The sequence below is a fragment of the Pholis gunnellus genome (assembly GCF_910591455.1).
Source record: "Pholis gunnellus genome assembly, chromosome: 18".
Lineage (NCBI taxonomy): Eukaryota > Metazoa > Chordata > Actinopteri > Perciformes > Pholidae > Pholis > Pholis gunnellus.
The window spans coordinates 12,497,681-12,521,570 of NC_136545.1; the positions used below are offsets into that span (position 1 = coordinate 12,497,681).

Sequence of the window (23,890 nt, forward strand, 5' to 3'; positions counted from 1 at the left end):
TTAACTGCTGAAGCAAAATACCAGCTCATCGTTGTCAAGCCTAAGTGATGTGACAATATAAATGGGCCCCTTTGTTAGCCTATGTTACTGTGTATTGTTGTCAGTCATTAGGCTGTTTGTAAAAAGCCCGGTACCCAATTAGACTTCTTCACTTTTTAGTATAAACCTTGAGGTTGACGTGCAGGGTGTTTAGTAAATCGTCTTGGCACGCTGCCTTAGTCTTTTTGTTTTCATAATGGAGAGGAGACTGTCATCTTTCTCCACACATGATGGTTGTTCTAAGTGGATCTGTGCTGGTGGAATCTGGAAGGGTTGCGTGTCTGCCAGCTATCCTTCGATATGAAGTGCTTCGTTGATCCTGTTGAGCGATCGTGTCCCCACTTCTCAACTAGGCTAAGACTTTCTTTAAGTGACAGGTAGTCCTGCTTTGCTTGGGTTTAGTGGTGCTTGCTTTGTGATCCTTTTCTTGATTCTCTTTATGTTTGCAAGTGGACACTAACGTGTCTACATCAGCGCTTTCTTTTTTCTTGCTTTCCTTTTTATTTCCACCCCCCCCCCCCCCCCCTCTTTCTTACATTTTGTTGTCCTGTGCTTCGTGGTTTATCAGATTGAAATGGCGATTGAGACTCTCCAAAAATCTGAGGGTTTATCCAGTCAGAGAAGCTCGCTGCTCAACAGCCATGTAAGTTGCTTTTTTACCAATGCTTGCCCTCCCCTCTACTTCTGACTACTGCCTCTCTCGACTCTGTGTACATTTGAGTTTGACTTTCTGTTTTTGTTGCTTTTTTTTTTTTAAATGTCACTATCGTTTTAAATTCACTGGCTGCTGTAGAAATGCTTTTGCAGAGTTGTGGCGCTGCGACATCAAAAACAGAGTGCTCGTCTGAGGTCTTTCCATCGCAGCAGCTTGCGTGGACCAGTGTTTGAATCTCTTTGGTTAAAAAAAAAAAGCATGTGTGTTCCCCTTGTAGCTCCAGTGGCTGTTGGACAATTACGAGACAGCAGAGGGCGTAAGTCTACCACGATCCACCCTCTACAATCATTATCTGCGCCACTGCCAGGAGCAGAAACTGGACCCTGTAAATGCAGCCTCTTTCGGGAAACTTATCCGCTCCATCTTCATGGGACTCCGTACAAGGCGCCTAGGGACAAGGTTAGCTTCTTTTTTTTTTCCGATTGTCTTTATCTGACGTAAGGAAAAGTTCATGGCTGTATGCTTGCGTGGCTCTTCTTTCCTTTGTCATTAATTGAAACCCTGATATTCTAAAAGCCTCATCCGTCCTTCTCTTCTGCTCAATGTGCAGAGGGAACTCCAAATATCATTACTATGGTATACGTGTGAAACCAGACTCGCCACTCAACAGACTCCAAGAAGACATGCAGTACATGGCACTCAGACAGCAACCTGTTCAGCAGAAACAGAGGTACACAGGCAACTAGGCGTGCTCACGGACATGCAGTATTTGCTGGGAAACAAGTCGCAGTCTTTTTTTTTTGATAGATACCGATGTTATTTCCAGGTTCAAGCCGGTGCAGAAGTTTGATGGCTGCTCTGGGGAGAATTACTCAGGTGGAGGCCAGCACATTCCTGGTGCAGAAGAGCAGACAGTCATTGCACAGAGTCAACACCACCAGCAGTTCCTTGGTCAGCTGCTTTCCTCTTTATCTGAGTGTCTCTGTAAAACCAAGAACACACGGGATCGCCTCAAATATATACAGAATATTTTAGTTTTACAGATTATTCCAATTCAATCATTTTTTTGGATCACTCCCAACAGATGCGTCGCGGGCACTCCCTGACTTTGTAGAGCTGGACCTGGGACCGAGCAATACAGAGAACATCAGCCCAGAGGATGTGAAAGCTCTCCAGTCCCTTTACAGAGAGCACTGTGAGGTTAGATAAAGGGCTTTTCATATTGACGTCAATGTGTGTAACTCACAAGGGGAACAGGGAGTCAGGTCCCTCTTCAGTGCTCAAAGAAAGCTAAGTAGTCCCTTTTTAATATTCCAGCATCCGTTGATCTATCATCAATAAGGCTAGTCCACGTTTTTCCCCCTTCTTTTCCCGTATATATGTGCCTTAATCTGCCTCTATCTATTATTACAGCTATTTACTAGTTTAATCTTATTTAAGCTATCTTTAATGAAAAAATGCAGGTAAGACTGAAAATCCTGAGCTACGGTTTTACACATTTTTGGAACACAACTTTGGCTGGATTCAGAGGGTGGAAACTTTGGGAAAGGTCATGTGTGTTTATAGTGACAGACATTTCGAAATGCCAGCTACTGGCATTTTGGAGCAGAATCAAATCTCTCCTGCTATCTGGAAAAGTAGGAATCGGGTCATCCGCAGGTGATGGCCAAGGGCTTATGATCCTTCTTCTCATGATTAAAGAACCAGTTCACCAAAATAACATATATCCTCACAGCCCCTTAGTTTGGGGTTGATGTGCAGTTTACAACTGAACTATTTCTTCTTGTTTTAGACTGCGGTTCCAGTGAAAATTATTCATTTGTGCGGTTTCTCTGCTTTTGTTTCAGGCTATCCTGGACGTGGTTGTCAACCTCCAGTTCAGTCTAATTGAGAAGTTGTGGCAGACATTCTGGCGTTATTCTCCCCCGGACTCTGTAGAGGGTGCCACTGTAACAGAAAACAGGTGAGGTCAAGCTGCTAATATACAATGTTGAAGTCTTATCAGTGATAGCCAGAGAGAAATATTGTCAAACCTAGTTTTATTTTAGGATGATCTGAAAATTCAAAGTCTGATTTTGTTCGTTCCTCAGCAGCTTAAGTGAGATTGAAGCACGGCTGCCCCATTCACAGCTATTGGAACTGTGCAGAAGCGAGGCGGTACTCAAATGGATGAGTACCTGTGACCATCTAATGTACCAGGCCCTCGTGGAGATCCTCATCCCTGATGTCCTGAGACCCATTCCCAGTGAGCCACAGTCACGGACGCCTCTCATGTGTGCTTGTTTGCTGCGTTAACGCTCGCAACATCGCGATCCTGAACTCACTGTTGTTGTTTTTGTCTTCCAGGTGCCTTGACTCAAGCCATTCGCAACTTTGCCAAAAGCCTGGAAGGTTGGCTCAATAATGCCATGAATGCCATTCCGCAGAGAATGATCCAGACTAAGGTACACTTGCAGTATTCAGACAGAGTTACCTTTGTGAAAATGCTACATTTAGAAGTCAGAGAGAGTGGTATTTTTCGTCAGAGGTATGGAGGTTAACGCCTGGGCTTTTTATGTGTGCTCTTTACACAGATTGCCGCTGTTAGTGCCTTTGCGCAAACACTGCGCAGATACACATCTCTGAACCACCTGGCTCAGGCGGCACGTGCTGTTTTGCAAAACACATCGCAGATTAACCAGATGCTGAGCGATCTCAACCGTGTTGACTTTGCCAACGTACAGGTCAGGACAGCTCTTTGTGTTTGGATATTCAGTGTCGGTGCTTTTGTGAGGTGTGCTGTGCCATTCCTTCTCTATAATCCACTCCGTCAAAAGAGTAGAGTTTTGTTTTCTTTCACTGTACAGGTGTGAACTTGCAGTTCTTTCTCCGTGTTGCCGTATAGGAGCAGGCATCATGGGTGTGCCAGTGTGAGGAGGGAGTTGTTCAGCACTTGGAGCAGGACTTCAAGGCCACACTACAGCAGCAAAGCTCTCTGGAGCAATGGGCAGCTTGGCTGGAAAATGTGGTCACTCAGGTGCTCAAGCCTTACGAGCACCGGCCCAGCTTCCCCAGGGCAGCTCGACAGTTCCTGCTCAAGTGGTCCTTCTACAGGTCTGCGAAAGAAATAATAAAAAGCGACCATATTGACACGCACCTTGGGAGCGTGCAGACGCTCACAATGTTTTTGTTTTTTTAATGGCTCTGCAGTTCTATGGTGATCAGGGACCTGACCCTTCGCAGTGCTGCCAGCTTTGGTTCCTTCCACCTGATTCGCCTGCTGTACGATGAGTACATGTTTTACCTTGTGGAGCATCGCGTGGCACAAGCTACCGGAGAGACACCCATTGGTGTCATGGGGGAGGTATAACTACAGCATCTCACCGTCACAGTATTTTACAGTGACGCACTACAGTATGTGACGGAGACACTGTATATCAGATGTGAAATAACCTCTCTTTGGGTCATTTTTCATCTGTTGATAAAATCACCCCAGAGCAGACGTTTTCTCTAATTACAACGTAGTATCTCTATTGGCTTGGAAACACATTAAAACTATGTGAGCCACTCACGTCCCCCCCCACTAATTATGATGTTTGTCTCTGTTTTCAGTTCGACAGCCTCAACACGATGTCCCTCTCTAATCTTGATAAAGGTACGTGACACAATGTATAAAGAGCGACATCATGAGAGCTCAACCAGTATTCGAGAAAAACGGTCCCTTTTTTAAAAGTGAGCTCTTGAGTTTTACCCATGCGATGCTTTCTCCCGTCTAGATGAAACCAGCGGGATGGACAGCGACTTAGATGACGACATAGAGGAGACGGGGGAGCCTCTCGCGAAGCGAGAAAAGTCGGAGCACGAGGTGATCCAGGTGATCCAGGTCGGGGCCCTGGAGGACGGGTCCCACCCTGTGGTGGGGGTCGTCCAGCCAGGTGTCCTCCACTCGCTGCCCCAGCCCCCGCAGGACCACACTGAGCACATCCTAACCCCTTCTGCCGCTACTCCCACCATCCGCCACTGCAGCGCCACAGGCAACACCTACGCCTCCGTTTGACGGTCTAAAGGGCACGGCCAGCCTTTGTTTGACCTGTTTCGCTATCTCACTCTCCACATATCTCTCTCTCTCAGTAAGTCTAGATGTTTCCGTCTTTTTCATGCATCGTCTCTGTCTGCACGCGTGCGGACGTGCTCTCCTCTCCATATCTAAACCTGTCAGTGTGGGGGGGGAGTGCTGAAATGATGATGATGATACTCTGGCCAAGATGTGCTGTCCGTGTCTGACTGCTTAGATTCTGGATGTGGTGTCATCCCATAAGGTTGTGCTCTATCGCAATGCGGCAGATGGAGGAGGACTAATTTGACCCGGTAAATGTTTGTTGACTCGAAGGCCTCTTGTCTGTCTATGCAGACGGGTTTTGTCTTGACGGCAAATTCAACTCTTTCAAACTGCTGATGTCTCAGAGCTCAAAATCCATGTCACCAGTCCCAGTGGTGCAGAGTCAACGATTGACTCAAGAACCTTCACCTATTGTAAATAGTTTTGCTGTACTTTCAATTGGTATTACCCAAAAACTCATGGTGCTATCATTGTGTTCTGTTTTGTTTTGATTTCCACTTTATCCCTCCTAATTTTAGCATGATTTATGTCCACATGCATTCCAACTGCTGATAAACGTTTGGCTGAACAAAATATTTTGAGTATTGTATGTAGCTAAAAACATTTAAAGAGAGGACTTTCTATGTATGTGTGGGCATTTGAAAAAGGACCATGGGGCAGTTTTGTCTGTTCTGTTTGAAATTCATATGGTAGCCACCCACTGACGACCACTTATAGATTTTAGTCACAGAAAAGGAAACCCCTAAAGAAGTATCTGTGCTGCTACTTGTGTATATAGAAATGAGATTGAAAAGACCAGCTGTACAAAACCACTTCCTCAATGCTAGCTTTGCTGTGCACTCGGTGCATAACGCTTGCCTTTGTTCATTGTAGATGCTCTGTAGTGTGGTGTACGTGACCAGCTGTAATCTTGAAAACAATTTACTGGACATGTTCCCCAGTTTTCTTTTGTTTCTGTCTTTATGAAATATCTTAAGTTCACAAAGGACCAAAAAAAAAAAGAAGAAAAAAAAAAAACCAACAAGAGGAAGCTGAGAGGGAGCCACTTGGGCCACCCAAGAGCTGTCTCCTGTCCCACAGTGCCATGTCGCAGAGCAGACGGAATGTCAGGGATTTAATGTACCTCGGCTTTATCATAGTGCCTTATCCTTAAATGCAGCTGTCCTTGTAGTCCTGACTGTGCGCTGTAGAGAGCACACAGTCCCCCCCCCCCCCCCCTCCCCCTCTGCATTGTCCCAGCCACAAATTTGGCTTTCTGGTGACTGGTGGCTGGATTTGGGCTGGCTCATCAGTGTTGAGACCAAAGGAATACAGGCACAGACACACCTGCTGTTCTCTCTGGATCAGCTCCACTAAGCTTATTACTTATCTGAATCATGGTCTTTAGCCTTGCTCCTGCCCTCGCTCTGCCCTCTTGAGGCCTACTCTTGCATTAGCCTTTGTTATCGGGTGAAATGTGTGTGTGTGTGTGTGTGTGAGTGTGTGTGAACACGAATGCATAGGTCTGCACTGTGTTTTTATGTGCATGTGTACACGTGTGTATATAAGCCTGTGTGTCTGCGTGCTTGTGTGTGTCTGCGTGCTTGTGTGTGTGTGTGTGTGTGTGTGTGTGTGTGTGTGTGTGTATGTGTATGTGTTGAAACACATCCATCAGTCACCCTACCTCAAACCAGTGGTGCCAGCCCTTTGACGCGTGCAGCACAGTCACCAAACCTTATTGCACACACACCACTGTACTGCACAAATCTCAACGCGATAGAGAAAAACCGCATTGCTTTTCTCTCACCTCTGATACATTTCCATTTCAGTTTTTAGGCCATAAATGCTTTCACCCTTTGTTCCCTGTTTGAAGATCATCTTTGTACAGTGGACCAAAAGTAGATATTTTGTGATATTCAAAGAGATATATAGATATATATAAATATATATATATATGTATAGTATATATAATGCTGATACACTACTTATATTTGTTGCTTTATATGTGATTGTTTCTTTTCGTAGCTCTTCTGTAATTAGTTCATAGACTGTGAAATGGGAAAGACGTGGGGACTAACTTCTGATTCATTCGACTACATCTATACTTGAACTGTTCTAACATTCTATGTTGTGGAGATTATTGAGATTAATCCTCTGAATAGGAACAATTTGTTACTAAAACGATTTTTTTTTTGTTATTGTTTTTTTTTTTCATGCTTGTTGAAATGGTCTGCAGGATTTCTCTGCAGAAGTGTTTATTTATTGATATTTATTGTGTTTTGGTTTAGATGCTCGCCCGTTACACCATATTATAATGGGTACTGTTAATGAAACATGAATTATACCACTGAAAATGGCAGACCTACTGTAAAGGAGGACCATGAGTTTATTTTTTTTTTCATGTATGTAGGTTTATTAAGGTGGAAAAAAAAAAAAAGGATGGCACTGTATTTTCTGTAATCACTTGTTTTGGCTCCACCACTCGTCAATGATTCCTTCACATACTCGAGGTCCACAGGATCTGTTTTTTCTCTGTGCCTGTGTAGAAAGCCTACGAAGCAGTAAAGGAGGGTGGGAGAGCAAGTACTGCATGTCATTTGAGTTTCGTTAAATCATTTCCACGACACAAAAGTTCACTCCGGCATCCCCCAAACCTACGGTACGCATCATACTGTAGCCTTAACCCCAAGTCCGCTGGCTTGAAATGTCTGGCTTACCAGATCTTGGGAATTGAGCGCATACAAATCTGGCTTTTCTAGTATATTGCTGAAGAACAGTTTGAAAAGTCTGCAAAGTAAAAGGTCAATGAACTTTAAGTAGCTGGAAGTTGAAGGCCTGCAGCATTTTGTTTACATCAGTCTGTGACCATCATGAATTTGCTCTCTCCGACTTTTGGTATTGAACTGTTGGAACGTGGAGAAAAGTAATGAAAATGTCCCAATACAAAAAAATGAATGCAGACACAAACTTGAGCCCTATAGTTCATCTCTTGTACAGAACCTTCTCCAGAGCTGCAAATAGATCTGTGTTCTCGTAATAACTGTGACGAAATGAGCTCAATTGACTCCAACATGCACACGGATTTTTGAGAATGACGTTGTAAAAAGTGCTGGTGTGCAGTCTGTGTTGTACCAGTTAGGAATGAGGGTTTTGCAGGATACTTTGTGTCATTTTTACCTTTCTCTCACTGAATTTCTTCTTTTTTTTTTTTTTTTTTCAAACATGAATCTCAGCTCCCTTGTCATATAAATCAAGTACAACATTGTAAACTTGTATTATTTTGTGCCTGAAGTGAAAATGGCTTATAAAATAGTTTCTTTAAATCTTGATTGTGTGCTTTAGGATCATCAAGTGCTTTCTGGTCTTGCACGCCTACCATGTGCTGCTAGAAATTGTTTTGGTTTTTTTTTTTGTTCACTTTTGTTGTTCCATTTTACTATACATAGACTTATGTGCCAGACAGTGATTTTTTTAGCTTTCTGCATCTCAAAGTCTGCCTGGTTTAACACTGGACTGATGCTAATGCTGCCAACACAATTGTACTTTATCTCTCAGTGTCTTTGAGAAATTGAGAAGTAAGATTGTTTCTGTAACGGCTGTTTTGAAACGGAGCGCATTTCCAACCAGAAAAAAAACAAAACGAAAGAAAAGACATAAGCTATTCCTTAACTTGTCATAGGAGCGAAAGCGAAGAGTTGCCTCTTCACCTGGACGACGCGGCAGCTTCACTGACCCATAGCAGACTCCAGTGCCTTTAATTTCGCCCCGGCCAGAGCAGATGGCCTGGGTGACTATTGGGTCTCTGGTGGGCTACAGATAGAGGCTGAGCAGACATTTCATTGCACAGGTGCTGCCACTGAGAAGACACCAGGGAAGCATAAAGACCTGTCTTCAGACTGGACTATTTATTTACTGGATGTGACTCCACAGACACACACACACACACACACTTACACACTTGGTAGATTACCTGCAGACTGCTTTTTATTGTACAGAACTGGTTCATGAACAAGGTGAGTTACTGTAAGTAAAATGCTCTCTTATGAATTGTTTTCTCATGATCGTGATTTCCTTTGTCAAACGATATTTTTCTGAATGCTGTGACCTGTTTGAGATTTGTATTTGGATGTTTTCAAGTGCCATTTGACAGTCTGGTGAGTCGTGGCCATCTGTAGCACGCTCTAATGCAAGCACAAGCATTTGGCAGTGGCATTTGGGGGAAGGTTTTTATTTTTGTTCACCCAAGACAAAAATATGTATATATCAAAAACTGAAAAAGGTATATTTATTTGTGTCTTAATTATTTGATTTATTCTTTTGGTGAACATTTTATCAGATATGTTGGCTAAAGTGCTTTCGTGATTTCTTTCTCTTTTTTTTTTTTGGATTATGTATAATATCTGATATAATATATACACACAAATTTCATGTGACTTTCTTTTTGTGTGCAATTCAGTTACTTCTCAAATTGACAAGCGAACCAATGCGTGTAGGGTCATTTGTATTGTGTATTTTACATACAAAAAAACGAGGACAATTGGGGGACTTTTATATTTATAAAGACATTATCATTTAGTGTGTCGTATTGATGAATATAGAAACTATTGAAGACACATGTAGTTTGGTTTTCTGAATATTTCAGATCTCAGCTCAGGCTAGCTTCTTAGTGTTGTTTTCTTAAAATTTGTGACTCGTCTTTGCAGTAATAAACGTTTTCTTGTTCAAGTCAAGTGTCCTCATCCTTTTTACTCAACGCACTCGTCAAATTCCAAATAAAGGAGATTTCACAACTCCAGAACAATAGTGTTAGCCCATTGAACTTTATTCAACCATACATATAAACACCAATATCATTCAGACTCCGTAAATGTTCAAAATATATGACACAATTGTAAAGATTAAGATGAGCATGAACTTGCATTTCCTGAAAATTGTACAGCATTCTTTGTGTTTCATCACTGTAAAGGTAGCAAAAGATATAGATACAAAATACTGCAACAGCTGTAAACAGAGCTCCAAATACCAAAATATTGATTTGTGCTGAGCAAAAACTGAAATTGTTCAGGTGATAAATAAAACCAAGCTTTTATAAGCAACATTACAATGAAACCACTGCAATCTGATACACTTTTCACTTTACATTGGGTATATTTGGCATCAATATGGCTTACACTTCCTCTCACAGTTCAACTCCTTTACCGTAACTCGGCTGTTGTCTAGAAAACGTTACGGTAAGTGTCATCCAAATAATAAGTACAAAATGTGGCAGTGGGCAATCTCAAAGTCGGTTTGAAAGGTGGTTGTTAAACGGTCGTGTCACAGATGACATTTCCAATTTCTGAAACCATTCGTGCTCCACACCTCGATGTTCTAAATCATCATCATCATTTTGCCAGAATTGAGCGAAATGCACCTTTTACCCCGTCTGTGGGTGAGTGTTTGATACTGAAAACAGAGATTTTAGGCAGACATTTTGAAGCTAATAGGTCACTAGCAAGAAAACATTTTCAACTATGCGAAAAAAAATGATATAGGTAGAACAAGTAAGCATGCATGAGACTATGAAACAAGACAAAACACTTTTTTACAAATTAATAAAGTGCTATTGGACACTATGCGAGCAATTCATATAAAAAGGACAATTATAAATCATTTTACGACGTGTTCTAATAACCTTTTCATTTGAAATTATTTAATAATTTCTATGTGAATTTGGCATTTGGAAAACGTCAATTCTCAATCTCATAACAGCCTCAACTGCTGGTAGAATAACGGAACCTTTATGGCGTTGAAGGAGAAGCTGAGGTCAGCTAAAATGGGCTTTTCAAATGCTCTTTACATCAGTAAAAACAACTATTCAAAGAGGGGGAATATAAAAGAAAAAACATCAAACAAGGGCTATCGGCATAGAAGGATATTTAAGATTACATCTTACAAAAACATAAGTAACGAATAACGTGATTTTACAGAAATGTCCTGATTTGTGAGGTGAAAAACTCCACTTATATGAAGCCACACAGGCACCAGAGAGATCAACTGAAATGACATCTGGCATGTTCAGACAGGTTTTCATCCAAAACACGGCGTCACATTGTGCTCGGCTTTACTGGTTTTAAGCCAAAACAGTTTGCCCTCTTACTAAATAGTTCAAAAAAGAAACTTTGTCCGTTAGTTAACGGGGTCTATAGGTGTTAAAATCTTAAAATGTTGAATTGTTCATGAGAAAAAAAGACGGCGGCTGAGTATGAATCATTTTATGATCGACACTCTACACTCTCTTGTAGTTATGCTTTTCTTTTGTATTGCACCTTGACGAATCTAATAATTGATAGGCTTTTTGCATCTTTTAATGTCGCTGTGGACACGTTTCTCATTCTCTTGGCAGCATGTTTTTAAAGAGTACTACCACTCCTCCCAGAGTACCTCACATGTTCACTTACAGACCTGGAGTCTCATTTCCATATACTAGCAGCTGCTTGTAGCGCTTGATTTGAAAGCAGTGTGTTAGTAGTAAACCTCCATCATTTAAGTCTTTCTTCATACTTCAACAACCTACTCAGCGTCCCTGTCGTTGCAGTCCTCCTTCAGCCCCCCAGGCCTACAGGTGGAGTGCTTTGTTAAAAAGTACAGTCTGATTGGTTTCTCTCTTTTTTTTTTTCTTTTTTTCGTACAGGTCATGTCTCTTTGCTCAGTCGAGGGGTTGAGGGTCAGCTATGGGCATGGTGTGCAGAACTTCATCCAGCAGCTGTAGAGCTCGGTGTAAATGGATCTCAATCCAGCAGGGCGTCTCTTTGATGCTTTGTCGTGGGTAGTCGGGCCCCCAGCCTTTCACGAAGCTCATCCGCAGGATGCACAGCCTGCGCAGGTCATCAACCCCGATGCCTGCAGCGGCAGACAGACCTGCAGAGGAATCGCGGATCGGCAACGTTTAGATCGATGGGGTACAACAAGCCAAAACGTTGCAGAGATGTTGGCTAAGTTACTCTTGCAGTGAAAGTTTGACACACAGCCGAGCAGAAAAACACTCCAACTCTGACCAGGCCATCCATGCTTCAGTGTATATTCATTATGTAAATGCTTAGCTATGTGGAACTTTATTTCATCTCCAACTTAAATTGTCAAATTGCCAAAAACGTGACTAAATTCTAATTCTTAAAGTCAGTCCAAAAAGAAAAACACAGCCTGTGTACCAGTTTGTCTTCTCCTTCTGTTCATGCTGCTCTGTAACTCTCTCGCTCACAGCGCTGTGCGATCATAACAATACACTTGATGAAGAGTGGGAGCAGCAGTATGAACACTCACTGATGGCCGGGGCGATGCCTCCCACAGAGCCAGGGCCGGGAATGTTACCGGCCACCGCTGCCGCCTGGGCTGACACGGCTGCCTGAGCGGTCGCTGCCTGCTGCTGCATCTGCCTGTGGCACTGACGCAGGTCAAACACCTGACCGGGGACAAAGACAAACATACATTGACATGTATTAATGGTATGAATTCTGTTGAATAACAAAACTAAAAAGGGAATGCTACATATTTTACTGTCTGGATTATTGGTGTGCATTTTGCAAATTAGAACAACACCTCCTTGGATTGTCTTGCTTTTCATTGAATGACCATTGTACTGCAATCTCACCTTGATGTAAGCGCTGGGGTAGATCTTGTGAACTGCATCTCCAGGGGCGCGTCCAGCCTCTCGATCCAGGTAATAGCTCTGCACAAACACTGCGTGATCACTCAAACAGCGCACCCAGACATCTCCTTCGCCTTTGCACTCCAGCTGCATGCCTTTGCCAATGTGGAGCCTGAGAAATGGTCAGAAAAGTGAGGCATTCCCAAAACCTTGCATTACTGTCAATCACTTATCATACCTACGACATGCAGTGACTATAAAGTGCCTGACGGTTCGATATGATGATATATCTCCCGGTATGTGGGGGTATTACCTGGCTCTCTCTATGTTCTCTGTCCTGTGGACATTGCTCAGCTGGCCCAAGCAGAAGCGGTCCCCTCCTGACGGATCAACGTAGCCGTCCACAGTCACTGTCGGACACGTGGACGGCACCTTAAAGGTCTCCCCGACCTGGACATCCATCTCGAAGTACGCAATGGAGCACCAGTATTCTGGAGCTGGAACAGACCAACACGCAACCACACAGGTCAGATTGGCTACACCGATGTAAAATACGTGGATGGTCTTTCAGCTGCAGCTCAATGCTCACCAGGGTGATTGGATATGGGGGGCTGGAACGCAATTTCGTTGGTGACAGGCCCTGCAATAACATGTCAACATTATCATTTTAGCAAGCAATTCTGAAAGTACACCACTTCTTAACATGTGACACGTTATCATGATGCTTAACATTAGGGGGAAACAGTTTAGTTCTACGACACATATCACTTGTACACAACATGCGTTACATTCCCGTCCCGTGTAAATTATCTTAACATAAAAACCATCTCAGATGGTTCTAACGGATAAAAGAAAAGGATAAGGACTATTTTGAATGCTGGGTGTGAGCAGAATTTCCATCCACTCACAATAATGCCCTGTGTGAGGCATGGGGGGATGATGCTGAAGATGCCCATTTTGATGTTGTGGTACCGCAGTGGTAAAGCTGCTGTTTCTGCTCCAACTGGGGTTAGGATCTGTAAATATAGATAATTGAATAGTTGTGTTTGCCCAATTTGTGCCAACTTGAAGTATGTGCGGTAGATCAGGTCATAATACATAAAATAGTTGTTTATTGCATTAAATATTGCATTCAAACTTAACAGGCAATCCCTTCTAAAATTGTGTTTTTAATACTTTAACAGTATTTTTTACTTGATTGCATTACTTTAAGAGAGTGCATCTTCCAATATGTTTTGCATAGATATGTAGTCCCTGTGTAGCGTCTCACTTGAGGGTCCAGCGCTGAAAGCAGAGGTTGAGGCTGAAATGCTGCCGTCTGATGGGGGGAGCAGAGCGGGGTTGATGAAGCTCTCCTGTGGACTGGGCCTGGACGAGGGGTGCTGGATGATCTGCATGTGGCTTTCAGAGCTCGAGTGACATTGCTGGTTGTCATAGTCATAGTCATACTCATTCTTCACCAGGAGGGGAACTACAGGATGAGAGCAGACAAACGGTGAAACTAAAAGGACAGCCACAAAATCTCCAACGAGCAAACAGCAACACTTTGGCACCTGCTTACCTGAACTTGAAAGGGTCAGCCCTGATAAGTCTGCAAAACAAACAGATATGTCACTCGATCAGCTGATGTATGTCAATAGAACATGGGTTGTAATCTACTCAACCTGATAACTGCATCATATTATCACTAAGAGCGTGCAGTACCAGGAGTGAATCTGTTCTTCTAAATTACTAAAAGGTGCTGTGGAATAAGGAGTGATAAAATGATAAATAACACTATATATACCCGAACCATGTATTAAAATATATATACACACATATGAACGGGCTAAATCATAAATCATGTTAAAAGACACAAACTTGTATCAACCCTCACAATCCCTCCGTGTGTCTGTAGCGTCAGTCTATATTTCTCAATAACATAAAACAATATGCAGTCACGACTATGACGCTTACTTACCAATGCCTGGAGAGACGACCCTCTCGTAGTGGTATGGGTTGACGCAAACATTGTCACATTTCAAGTCAAAGGCATACTGGCAATATTTGACATGTTTTAACTCATTCTTGTGTAAATCAGGCCATCGCCACAGTCGGGCATAGACAACGTGGGGGAAACCTTTGCGCCCTGCAACCTAAAGCACAGAGAGGAAGATATAATGAGACAGGTACCAGGAGCATACTATCAAACCAACTCGGTAGTGTATATCTGCTACTGTACCTGTAGGCGTCCATCCAAAGTTCTCTGTATGGTTACACACTTGCTAGGGTGAGCCCCATTTGTGGTGATGGCTGTGATGAGGGAGTCGAGCTCGTCTTTCTTCTCCTTCAGCTTCTTGACGAGACTCTCAATCGCTCGCTTAGCGAAGCTTTCACTCTCCCCTCCCTGTCGGTGGCACATCAGGCTGTGCACAATGCTCAAACAGGCATCGTTACTTGTGGGAGTGTTTGTGATCGACATCTTGCTGCTTGGGTTTCAGCCTTGGGGAGACGTTCAAGTTGTATCCTTTATGCCTTAAGTGTGAAGGTGAAAGTACTCTTGCAGTACTGCACTGTACTGTACTGTGGCAACCTAAAACAGAAGGTGCAGTGTCTTATTACATAGAGTTGCGATGGTATGCCAACCAACATGAACATTGCATTAGGACTACATAAAGTGGCACTCAATTTACAAACTGTTTATCGCCATGACCAGAGTGTAGGGAGAGAAGGGTTAATCAATCTTCAAAGCCAATGTAATGTAACTTTAAAATGACTGATGACACTTAGCCACAGTTGGAGAAAATAGTTTTCGGGCAACTTCTAAAACCTCGGCAGACATATTTTTGGGCATTTGTCATGTACTACTGTTAGCATTCACACACTAATTACCGTGTTTTCTCAATGTGTTTAGTTGGTTTGTTGTAATAACATTAAGATATGTGAACATTTGGTAAAATGTGGGTTTTTTTCACAGCAAACGTAGCAAAATGTTGGCCCAGATGCGATAGCTAAGCTAACTAATACGCACGGGTAGTAACTAAGTGTGCAACCCAACCTGAACTAGATCATAATGATCAGTTATTACATGCCACTATATAATTAAATACATATGTGTAGTATGTCTACAACGGCTGAGGAGTATTAAACTAGCTAGCATTGCTCGGCTAATGTTGAGCGGACGTGTTAGCGTTAGCTATCGCTAGGCTTGCCGTAAAACACCGTTAGCAAACGTTACCTTAACACAAACGTACTGTGGACGTGGTGATTTATCCGCTCCGTAGCGTTAGTCCCAGTGGTGCAAGATGACTTTAGCTACTTAAATCCTGATATGCTTTCTAGCGTTTGCTGTCGTGTGTTAATGATATTTAGGCTAGCTTGCTAGCACATACGTTAACAGCTAGCTAACGCTACAAACCCTCAACTTCACGCTAGCTCGCTGGCTAACCTTCTATGATGGCCGAAAATCCGTTACCTCATGTGCGTACCCGTGTATGTGTAGTCCTCATCACACTACTACTGTATGAAGAAGATACATAATAATAATATTCCAACACATTTATGGTTAACTGGCCACGAAAATAAACAAAAAATTCTCCCCACCCTCCACGCTCCAACTGCGCATGCACGCGTAAAATGTGACAGGCGTGGCGCTGCTAGTTGTTATCGTATTTGTAAAATCAAAACCCCTTACTTATTGCAAGCCATATGCATACATACATACATACATACATACATACATACATACATACATTTAAACATACATACATATATGCATACATGCAGACAAACATACAGTGCCTTACATAAGTATTCACGTCCCTTGAATAAAATATTTTTATTTGGATTTTATGTACTGGATCTACACAAAATAGTGAAATGGAAGAAGAAAAGAACAGCCAAAAAATTGAAAAGCAGTGTGTGCATTTGTTATTCACCCCCCCTTGCTATTACGCCCCTAAATAAGCTCTGGTGCAATTAATTTGCTTCTGAAGTGACGTAATCAGTTAAATTATTAAATTCACCTGTGTGCAATCCAAGTGTCACATGATCTAACGGAACACCATTTTATCAGTTATTAATTAAAGAATGGAATATGGCACCACAACAAATTTGCCAAGAGAGGACTATTGTGATGTGATGGATTTTATTGTAATATAAAGTCTCCCCCTGGTGGTTATAACATAGTGTGACATAACATTATTAAAAACAGTCCCCTGTCTAGTTCGCTCTCTTCTCCATATCTCCCAGTGCGATTATCCACGTGTTTATGATTAAAAGTTGGCCTCCCATGAACAGCAATAGCTTTGTTGCTTAAGAGTGATGAACAAAGCTGCCATCACACAAACCTGCTCAGCTGTGTTGTTGACATAGACTGTGTGAGAGTTGGGGAAAGCGACTGATACCTTACGAAAAAAAATAATTTGAGGAAATTATAACCCAAATAGCAAAGTATCATGATTACATGCAATGGTTTGTGTTGATCAAATACCATAAATGTACCATAAGTATGCAGATATCAAGCACCGTTTCAGTGACTGTTCACACATGAACTCAGGTTTAGATGACTACAGATCTAATTTTGTTTATGTATTTCATCAAACAAACTAGTGTATTGTTTATACAGTATGAAAAATAAACAGAAATATATATTTTAATGTATTTACTTATTTGGAGGAGTAATTATTCTTTTTTAAGTAGGTTTATTGAAGCGCTGTCCATGTTCAAACAGAGCAGTTCTATACTTCTGTTTTCCATAAAATAAAGTCAGTGCAGCGTAATAATAGTAAAGGAGTGTTCAAGCTGGCAAAACAAACAAAACGTGATTTTTTTAAATATATTTAGTTATAATTGCCATAGATATATTGAGAAATTGAGGCAAGAGTATTGTACTTGTGTTCCCAATCAAAATGAGAAATTATTAATCACGTGGGGGAGGGTCTTGGCTTTTTATACAATGAAATATAAGATTCATCCCCTTCTCCTCGCCCCAATATTCTTGGTACAGTCCCCAAAATACAGCAAGCCATGATGAACAAAGAATTCACTGAAGAAATCAATTTGTTCACTGATATCTCTGCCCTGCACACTTGGCCTATGTAAATCTGTGTGCTGACTGAGGATCCCATTAAGTTTGAAAGTTCAACAGTGTTATTCCGTCATTGTTATCTGCTTCCGACCGTTAACAGCAGAAGCAAGGTGGTGATGTGACATGTAATTTTTCCATTTGTACGGTTGCTGTGGCCGTGATAAGGGCCTCAGCATGCCCGTGTCAGAAAAAGGAAGTGGGAGGGTTCAGAGGGCACCGAGCAACCTCATGGCAGGATTGTCAATAGAGCACGTTGGCGTTGGACACCAGGAATCTGACACCACCTCACAAATGCTGCCACTTGGAGTGGCGTCTCATCCTGAGTGACGGTCTACAAGACTCCAGGCTCTGACACCTCGTTATCACTGTGGCATGGAGGCAGGCAGAGAGAGGCCCGCCAGGCATGTGACGCCAGAGGAATGGGGATTAAGGTTGTTAGGTAGGGAATGCTGTGATTACCTGACAATGACACGGGGTGTACAAGAGATCAAAACTTGCTCAATGACTAGTTTTTAAGTCCGTTCTTTTATTTTTACAACCATAATAACATTAATATTGGTGCGAGAACCAAAAGCAGGATATGAATGGCTGGGGTGCGAGGAAAGAGTTCACAGCGGTTGACAGAGATGTTAGGTAAGAGACATTTTTCATACAAGAAGCCTCAAAGAGCTCCAAGACACAGAGAAAATCCTCTGCTGGTGAGAAGCCAGAGGAAATATATTTTCTGCAAGTTTGGCAAGCAAATACGAGGAAATGTGTCACATTCTATAAATCATTGCAACGGCTCCAACATACCACAGGGCACAGAAACAAATGATACCCTTTACAAATCTGCAGCATGTATATTCACCTATAAATCATTCTGGCAAGAATATGATTCAATTACATTTAAGAGACTTTTTGTATTTAAAAATAAACATACAGCATCCTATAAGTAGTGCAAATCATTGTAATCTGGTGGCTATCCTAAAATGTTGATTTTTTTCATTCTGTTTGAATAAGATGGAAAAAAGAGAACGTTTTGAGAAAGGTCTGTGATGAAAGGTCAGCGATAAAACATTTACATTTTGGTATGATGTGAGTATACTCTGTTCCAGCACCCACACTGAAATAACCAGAAAAACAAACTTCACTTTTGTCAGATTGAAACTTTGCACATCTTTTGTGCTTAGATCTCTCACACACATTTCCAAATTATTCGATTATTGTAACTGATATCAGTGCTGCAGTGTTGAACCTTTTGACTCGCCCTGAACGACATGGCGCTCACCTCATCAGAAACAGGTTGAAGAGAAGTTTCTACCAGAATGTTCAGAAGTCTATTATCATAACTTTCTTTTCTTTTCTCCTTTTTCTATCACTGCGGAACTGATGCCGCATTTGCAAGAATATGGCCTGTGATTGACAATGAATTGTGGAAATCCAAAAGCGTTCTAAAATACAAAAAATATAATAAATCATCACTGACAGCTTTATATTCTACACTAATATATCATAAACCAATTTACCTTTATACAATTACAAATGTACATCTTGTAGCACAGATATGTGTCCATCCCTAATTTAGAACTAGTCTAGACTCGTGTTTTAACACACTGTACTGTGCAAACAAGCACATGATAAGATAGATAGATAGATAGATAGATAGATAGATAGATAGATAGATAGATAGATAGATAGATAGATAGATAGATAGATAGATAGATAGATAGATAGATAGATAGATAGATAGATAGATAGATAGATAGATAGATAGATAGATGTGTTTCTTAGATGACGATTGAAACATCAGTGCACAGTCTCTATCTCTGTGTAAAAGTTCTCAGGGCTATCTGCAGCCACATTCTGCCACCACCATTCCCTCATACTTGTGGTTGAAAATGATCACCCCGTTGTCATAATATAGGAGCGAGATAGGCTCCAACTTAGTGGGTACACAGCAGGCACGCGATGCTCTCTCCGGACTCTTAACACTCAGCAGTGTCTGCACTATGGCATGTTTGGTGGGCGAGACCTCGGAGGTCAACGGTGGGTTGCACACGCCGTTGCAACCATACGCCTCATAGCCCAAGGGTTGGATGATCCACGTGTCCCAGCCGATGTCTTTAAAATCCACAAAGAGCGGGGTCCTCTTGCAGGGCTCGCTCTTAACATTGCGACGGATTCGGGGAGGTGCGTCATAGATAAGGTTGGACTGCAGTTGTGTGAGAGACTGTTTGTCCTGCTCGTCCTGGTTGCCGTAGCCAGCGTTGTGATTAACGTGCCCCCAGAAAGCTTGTTGGCTCCGGCCCACGTTTTCAGGAAGGTCATTCTCGTGCTCAATCATCTGGTTGAGCTCTTGTTTATCCTGTTGGTGGCCTCTACTCTGATCATCTGAGAATACAATAATCACCGCATTGTGTTTCCCCTCCAAGCTCCTGTTGATACCAACCTCAACCAACCTGTCGCCCTGCCCTGCGACCTCTTGTTTGGCCCCTTCCTCTTCTGAGCCCAGACTTGCAACATGAACCTCCAGTCTGTGAGTTGCACAACCTGACTTCCGCCAGAGTGCAACCACGTGAGTCAGATTAAACAACACCCAGCTGTTATCTTTGGCACGGATATGCTTTGTCACCAGTTCCTCCAAATCCTTTGTCTCCACCACCTCCTCTTTATCCCTCCTTCTCCCTTCTTTCCCCACCTCGTTAGTCCAAACGACGCCCTCGTGTATTTTGTAGATGGTCACCTTGCAGTCAATGCCAGCATGTGATCTTTGGGCCTTCTGGAACAGGGTGAAAAGGTGAAGCTCAGCTATGGTTATGTGCTCATTGTGGCTCATTGAGATGTTGAATAGCAGGGGGTATATCCTCACACCCCTGGCCGTTACACTGTCGGGGGAAACATCTGAAATAAAAAAATAACAAAAAGTGTGTGGAAATGAGTTTTTGTATGTTTCCGCGGTCAAAACACAAGTTAAACTACGTTGAATATTAAACCCTTGTACCCTTACGCACCCTATCAAATAAACATTATACATGTTTTTGGTTTGAATCATAATACTCATCGTCAAAGCTTGGTTCAAGTGCAGCTCAATTTTTTCAATCACAACAATGAACTAGATTTACAGTACTTTGAAATCCATAACTCAAAGCAATCAACATTTTATAATCATAAAATTATTAGAATATCAAACATGATGCCATTGATCCTTCAAATGAGTTTACAGCTTACTTCAAAAGAAGAAAAGAAAATCAACACAAAGTCAAAAAAAATGTATGCATATATAAAATTACCAAGATTTCTTTAGTGTCGAACAAAAACAAGTTTGTACCTTCGTTCTTGAAACTGCGCACAACGTTGGCTGAGGGCACAGCAGTGGGGTCAGTGGCAAACCGGTTGTACAGCTCCAGCATGTACTCTGGTGGCTCCTTGCGGGCAGCGAGAGGCCTGGTCTGGGGCCTCAGCTCCGTCAGGTTAATTGTGGACAGAAACTGGCTCAGAAAGTCCTGTGCATCAAGTAGCGGATTATCACCCACATCCCGACCGACTGATACCCTGTGACGGTTCTCGGGAGACCTGATGGGACTGCTCGAGCTCAAACCAGTCAACATCAGAAGCAGGAGGTTGAGAGAGCGGATAACCCCGAGGTTGGAGAAGACTGAAATGGTCATGGTCGAGTGGAGGAAAGGTTAAAATCCAAAGATTGAGTAACGTGAGGGATCCTTTGGAGAGGATACCTACAAACAGCTCAACCTGTCAAGGACTCTTCTTCGTTAAAGGACAACAGGTTGCTGTTGGGGGCAAAGAGAAAACAGCTTTGCCCTTGTTGATCTTGAGGTTTGGTTCTGAGGGCAGGGCTGTGCTGTCCAATGTGTTGCGCTGACATGTTTGGAGATGTCACTAAGGCCCTGCTCGGCCCTCCTCTCTCTCTCCCCGCCAGGAACTTATACCATAATCATTTCCACTGATATTTTGTCTCATTATTTATGCTTTTCTTTTGATTAACCACAAAAGGCACACTCTCAGTGACTCTAGATCGACATGACAGTGGATTTATGAACTCCTTTATGTGGCTCAATGCTGGAATCAAAAACATCTAACCATGATACTTTAGTTTCAACTACATTCAGAGATAAGGAAGTTATACATTCACCAAAAAGCATGATTATGCTGGACCATTTTCCCGTCTAATACAGGAACCAATTAACAATATTGTTAATATATGCTTTGCAATCTCCACAAGAGGCCAGTGTAGACTCAATATATGTCCTCTTGCCTCCTTATCTTACATTTAATTTAAACATTTTCATTAGGTGCTAAAGGGGGCTGATCTGATCTAATTTGCATATGCTTTTAGTTAATTACTGGTTTTGTTTCGTAGTAGTGGCTGTCAGACACATATGCAATCATTGCTATAATTTAAATGTACACCCACATAAACAAATAAACGACAAACATCACTGCAACATCTCAGCCATAGTGCTGCATCAATGTATATGACATGCAAATCGTGAATTTGTAGATATATGAACGCACAGTACATGTGTGTATCTAAAATGCCACCACATATGCAAGTGAGCCCTGCAAGCCTGCAGTAGGAAACATGACTAATGCCAACACATTTCAGCCCTCTCAGTGGCAGCGTGCGCCACACAAGTTCAGAAGTTCATAATCCCCCCTCATGGCTATGAGGTTATATGAGTGTCTTGACAGCTCGTCTGGGTGTACATAGAACATGCACCAAAGAGGTTTTCAAAGGGGGAGGCAGGTTCTCTCAGGGGACCTTCAAACTGTTTCAGGGGAGAGCAGTGAATAGAAGCGGAAATATATTTAGTAGCTATTAAAAGAAGATCACATAGAACAATCGTATGCGTGATTTGATTAACCCTCCTGTTATGTTGCGGGTCAAATTGACCCGTTTCAAAGTTTGAAAATCTAGAAAAAATATTTTAAAGTACTTTTTCTGTATGAAACTTCTTCTGCTTGCCTTAATTATGGTAATCAACGTGAAAAAAATTAAATAAAAAATATCATGTATGTGCAACCCCCCCCTGCAGGTTTATATAACAGAGATGATGTTCGGGTCAATTTGACCTGGCAGTGAAAGTGGAGGCTATAGGGGGTCAGAAGGGTCAAGTTTAGACCATTTCTTTCTTTGAAAATGTGAGACAAAGTATCTCTTACTCCTCCCAACATGTTTCACCCCATTTCACACACACACATACACACACACACACACACACACACACACACACACACACACACACACACGTGCGGTCTCACTACCGCACTTGTGCGAGAAAGATACTATTTTGGCGAGAACCTTTTTTTTTCTCGCGGGAAAACTCCGCCAACACTTAGCAGGAGAGGGGAGACCACACTTAGCAGGAGAGGGGAGAAACATACGAAAGGGTTGCTTGGGAGTCCTACCAACATTACACTCTGCAGATACATGCAACACAGTAGCTTACTGGAGGACAACATGAGCAACAGAAACAAAAGGATGACAGCCCTTGAGGCTCTGGAGCACATCCTTGATCACAACAGTGAAATAGAGGAGGATGTGTCCGAACATGAAGACCATCTTGAGGTCAATTCAGATTACAATGTTACTGATTATGAACCATCAGATGAGGAAACTGATATATCTGTTCCTCCAAGCGAGACATTTGTGTCAAAAAATTGTGAAATACAGTGTTCATCCTCACCCAACACACGTATACCGAAAATATTATAAAGACAGTGGCAACATGTATCAGCACAAAGCACACCGTGACGACATGTCACTCGTGTGCTGTGTAGACACACACACACACACACACACACACACACACACACACACACACACACACACACACACACACACACACACACATACACCTCGTTCACTGTGTTCATATCTTGTTAATTTTTGTAAATGTCTGTTCCTTAACACTATAAGTAAACATGAGTACAGTTTAATTTCAATACAAATCCTCATGACTCATTTGGCTTGATTTTGAGTGAGCGGGTCAATATGACCCTGAACAGCAGAGGTGTCTCATCTCCATTTATCTACATCACCCCATGAAAAAAATAATGTTTCAAAATGTAAAAATAATTTAGAGAAAAATACATGTTATGGTAGACTAATGCAATTTACATCTAGGCTTTTCCAATGTACCTAAAAAATTGTTTTAACATGTATTTTTCATTAAAACGAGTGAGTTACCCTCATTGAACTATGATCTATGGAGGGGTGAATAACTTCATTCCACTAAATACTGATTGAATTGTTAGTAAGGGTGTTGGTGATGAGGTACAAACTATATTTATTAGGATTTTTTGGTTTCTGACAACTTTTGGATGATTAAACATGCACCGGGTCATATTGACCCGCGAACATCATGGCTGTACCTAAAAAACGAACATAACAGAAGGGTTAAAGAGATGCAGTAGTTTTGG

General features: G+C 42.1%; 3 protein-coding genes across 10 annotated transcripts in view; 1 reads left to right on the forward strand and 2 right to left on the reverse strand.

Annotated features, from left to right (window-relative positions):
- rfx3 (regulatory factor X, 3 (influences HLA class II expression)) overlaps positions 1-8,485 on the forward strand; it is a 15,015-nt gene extending 6,530 nt beyond the window's left edge. For 2 of the 4 annotated variants that reach the window (XM_079179735.1, XM_079179736.1), the window contains 13 exons: positions 608-682; positions 972-1,153; positions 1,305-1,424; positions 1,521-1,645; positions 1,779-1,894; positions 2,542-2,657; positions 2,785-2,939; positions 3,041-3,138; positions 3,268-3,417; positions 3,579-3,787; positions 3,884-4,037; positions 4,286-4,328; positions 4,450-8,485. In XM_079179735.1, coding sequence (XP_079035861.1) covers positions 608-682; positions 972-1,153; positions 1,305-1,424; positions 1,521-1,645; positions 1,779-1,894; positions 2,542-2,657; positions 2,785-2,939; positions 3,041-3,138; positions 3,268-3,417; positions 3,579-3,787; positions 3,884-4,037; positions 4,286-4,328; positions 4,450-4,730 — 1,824 coding nt within the window. In that variant the 3' untranslated portion in view covers positions 4,731-8,485. The remainder of the gene's footprint in view (positions 1-607; positions 683-971; positions 1,154-1,304; positions 1,425-1,520; positions 1,646-1,778; positions 1,895-2,541; positions 2,658-2,784; positions 2,940-3,040; positions 3,139-3,267; positions 3,418-3,578; positions 3,788-3,883; positions 4,038-4,285; positions 4,329-4,449) is intronic. The other 2 variants (XM_079179737.1, XM_079179738.1) reach the window with 2 other exon arrangements.
- Positions 8,486-9,579: 1,094 nt separating this feature from the next.
- Positions 9,580-15,993, reverse strand: smad4a (SMAD family member 4a). Of its 5 annotated transcripts, XM_079179750.1 has the most exons (11): positions 15,617-15,978; positions 14,621-14,971; positions 14,360-14,534; positions 13,961-13,990; positions 13,670-13,870; positions 13,308-13,415; positions 12,989-13,039; positions 12,713-12,896; positions 12,403-12,571; positions 12,075-12,213; positions 9,580-11,672 (listed from the first exon to the last, which is right to left on the reverse strand). In XM_079179750.1, the coding sequence occupies exons 2-11, from the start codon at positions 14,858-14,860 to the stop codon at positions 11,461-11,463; spliced, it is 1,509 nt and encodes a 502-aa protein (XP_079035876.1). In that variant the 5' UTR covers positions 14,861-14,971; positions 15,617-15,978; the 3' UTR covers positions 9,580-11,460. The 5 variants fall into 5 exon arrangements, with proteins under 5 accessions (XP_079035876.1, XP_079035875.1, XP_079035874.1 ...); XM_079179749.1 differs by having other exon boundaries at positions 12,075-12,571; positions 15,867-15,993; XM_079179748.1 differs by having other exon boundaries at positions 12,075-12,571; positions 15,854-15,981.
- Positions 15,994-19,295: 3,302 nt separating this feature from the next.
- bmp10l (bone morphogenetic protein 10, like) lies at positions 19,296-21,117 on the reverse strand (the record flags this gene model as incomplete). Its single annotated transcript, XM_079178679.1, has 2 exons — positions 19,296-20,350; positions 20,778-21,117. 2 exons carry the CDS (start codon positions 21,115-21,117, stop codon positions 19,296-19,298), a joined length of 1,395 nt encoding a protein of 464 aa, XP_079034805.1.
- Positions 21,118-23,890: the final 2,773 nt, after the last annotated feature.

Excerpts from the sequence above, each read along its gene's own strand:
- smad4a (XM_079179749.1), bottom strand. The coding sequence starts at position 14,860 with ATGTCGATCACAAACACTCCCACAAGTAACGATGCCTGTTTGAGCATT. Across the intron at positions 13,416-13,669 it reads TTTCAGCGCTGGACCCTCAA|ATCCTAACCCCAGTTGGAGC; the intron begins GTGAGACGCTAC and ends CTATATTTACAG. Across the intron at positions 12,572-12,712 it reads GAGAACATAGAGAGAGCCAG|GCTCCACATTGGCAAAGGCA; the intron begins GTAATACCCCCA and ends ACCATTTCTCAG.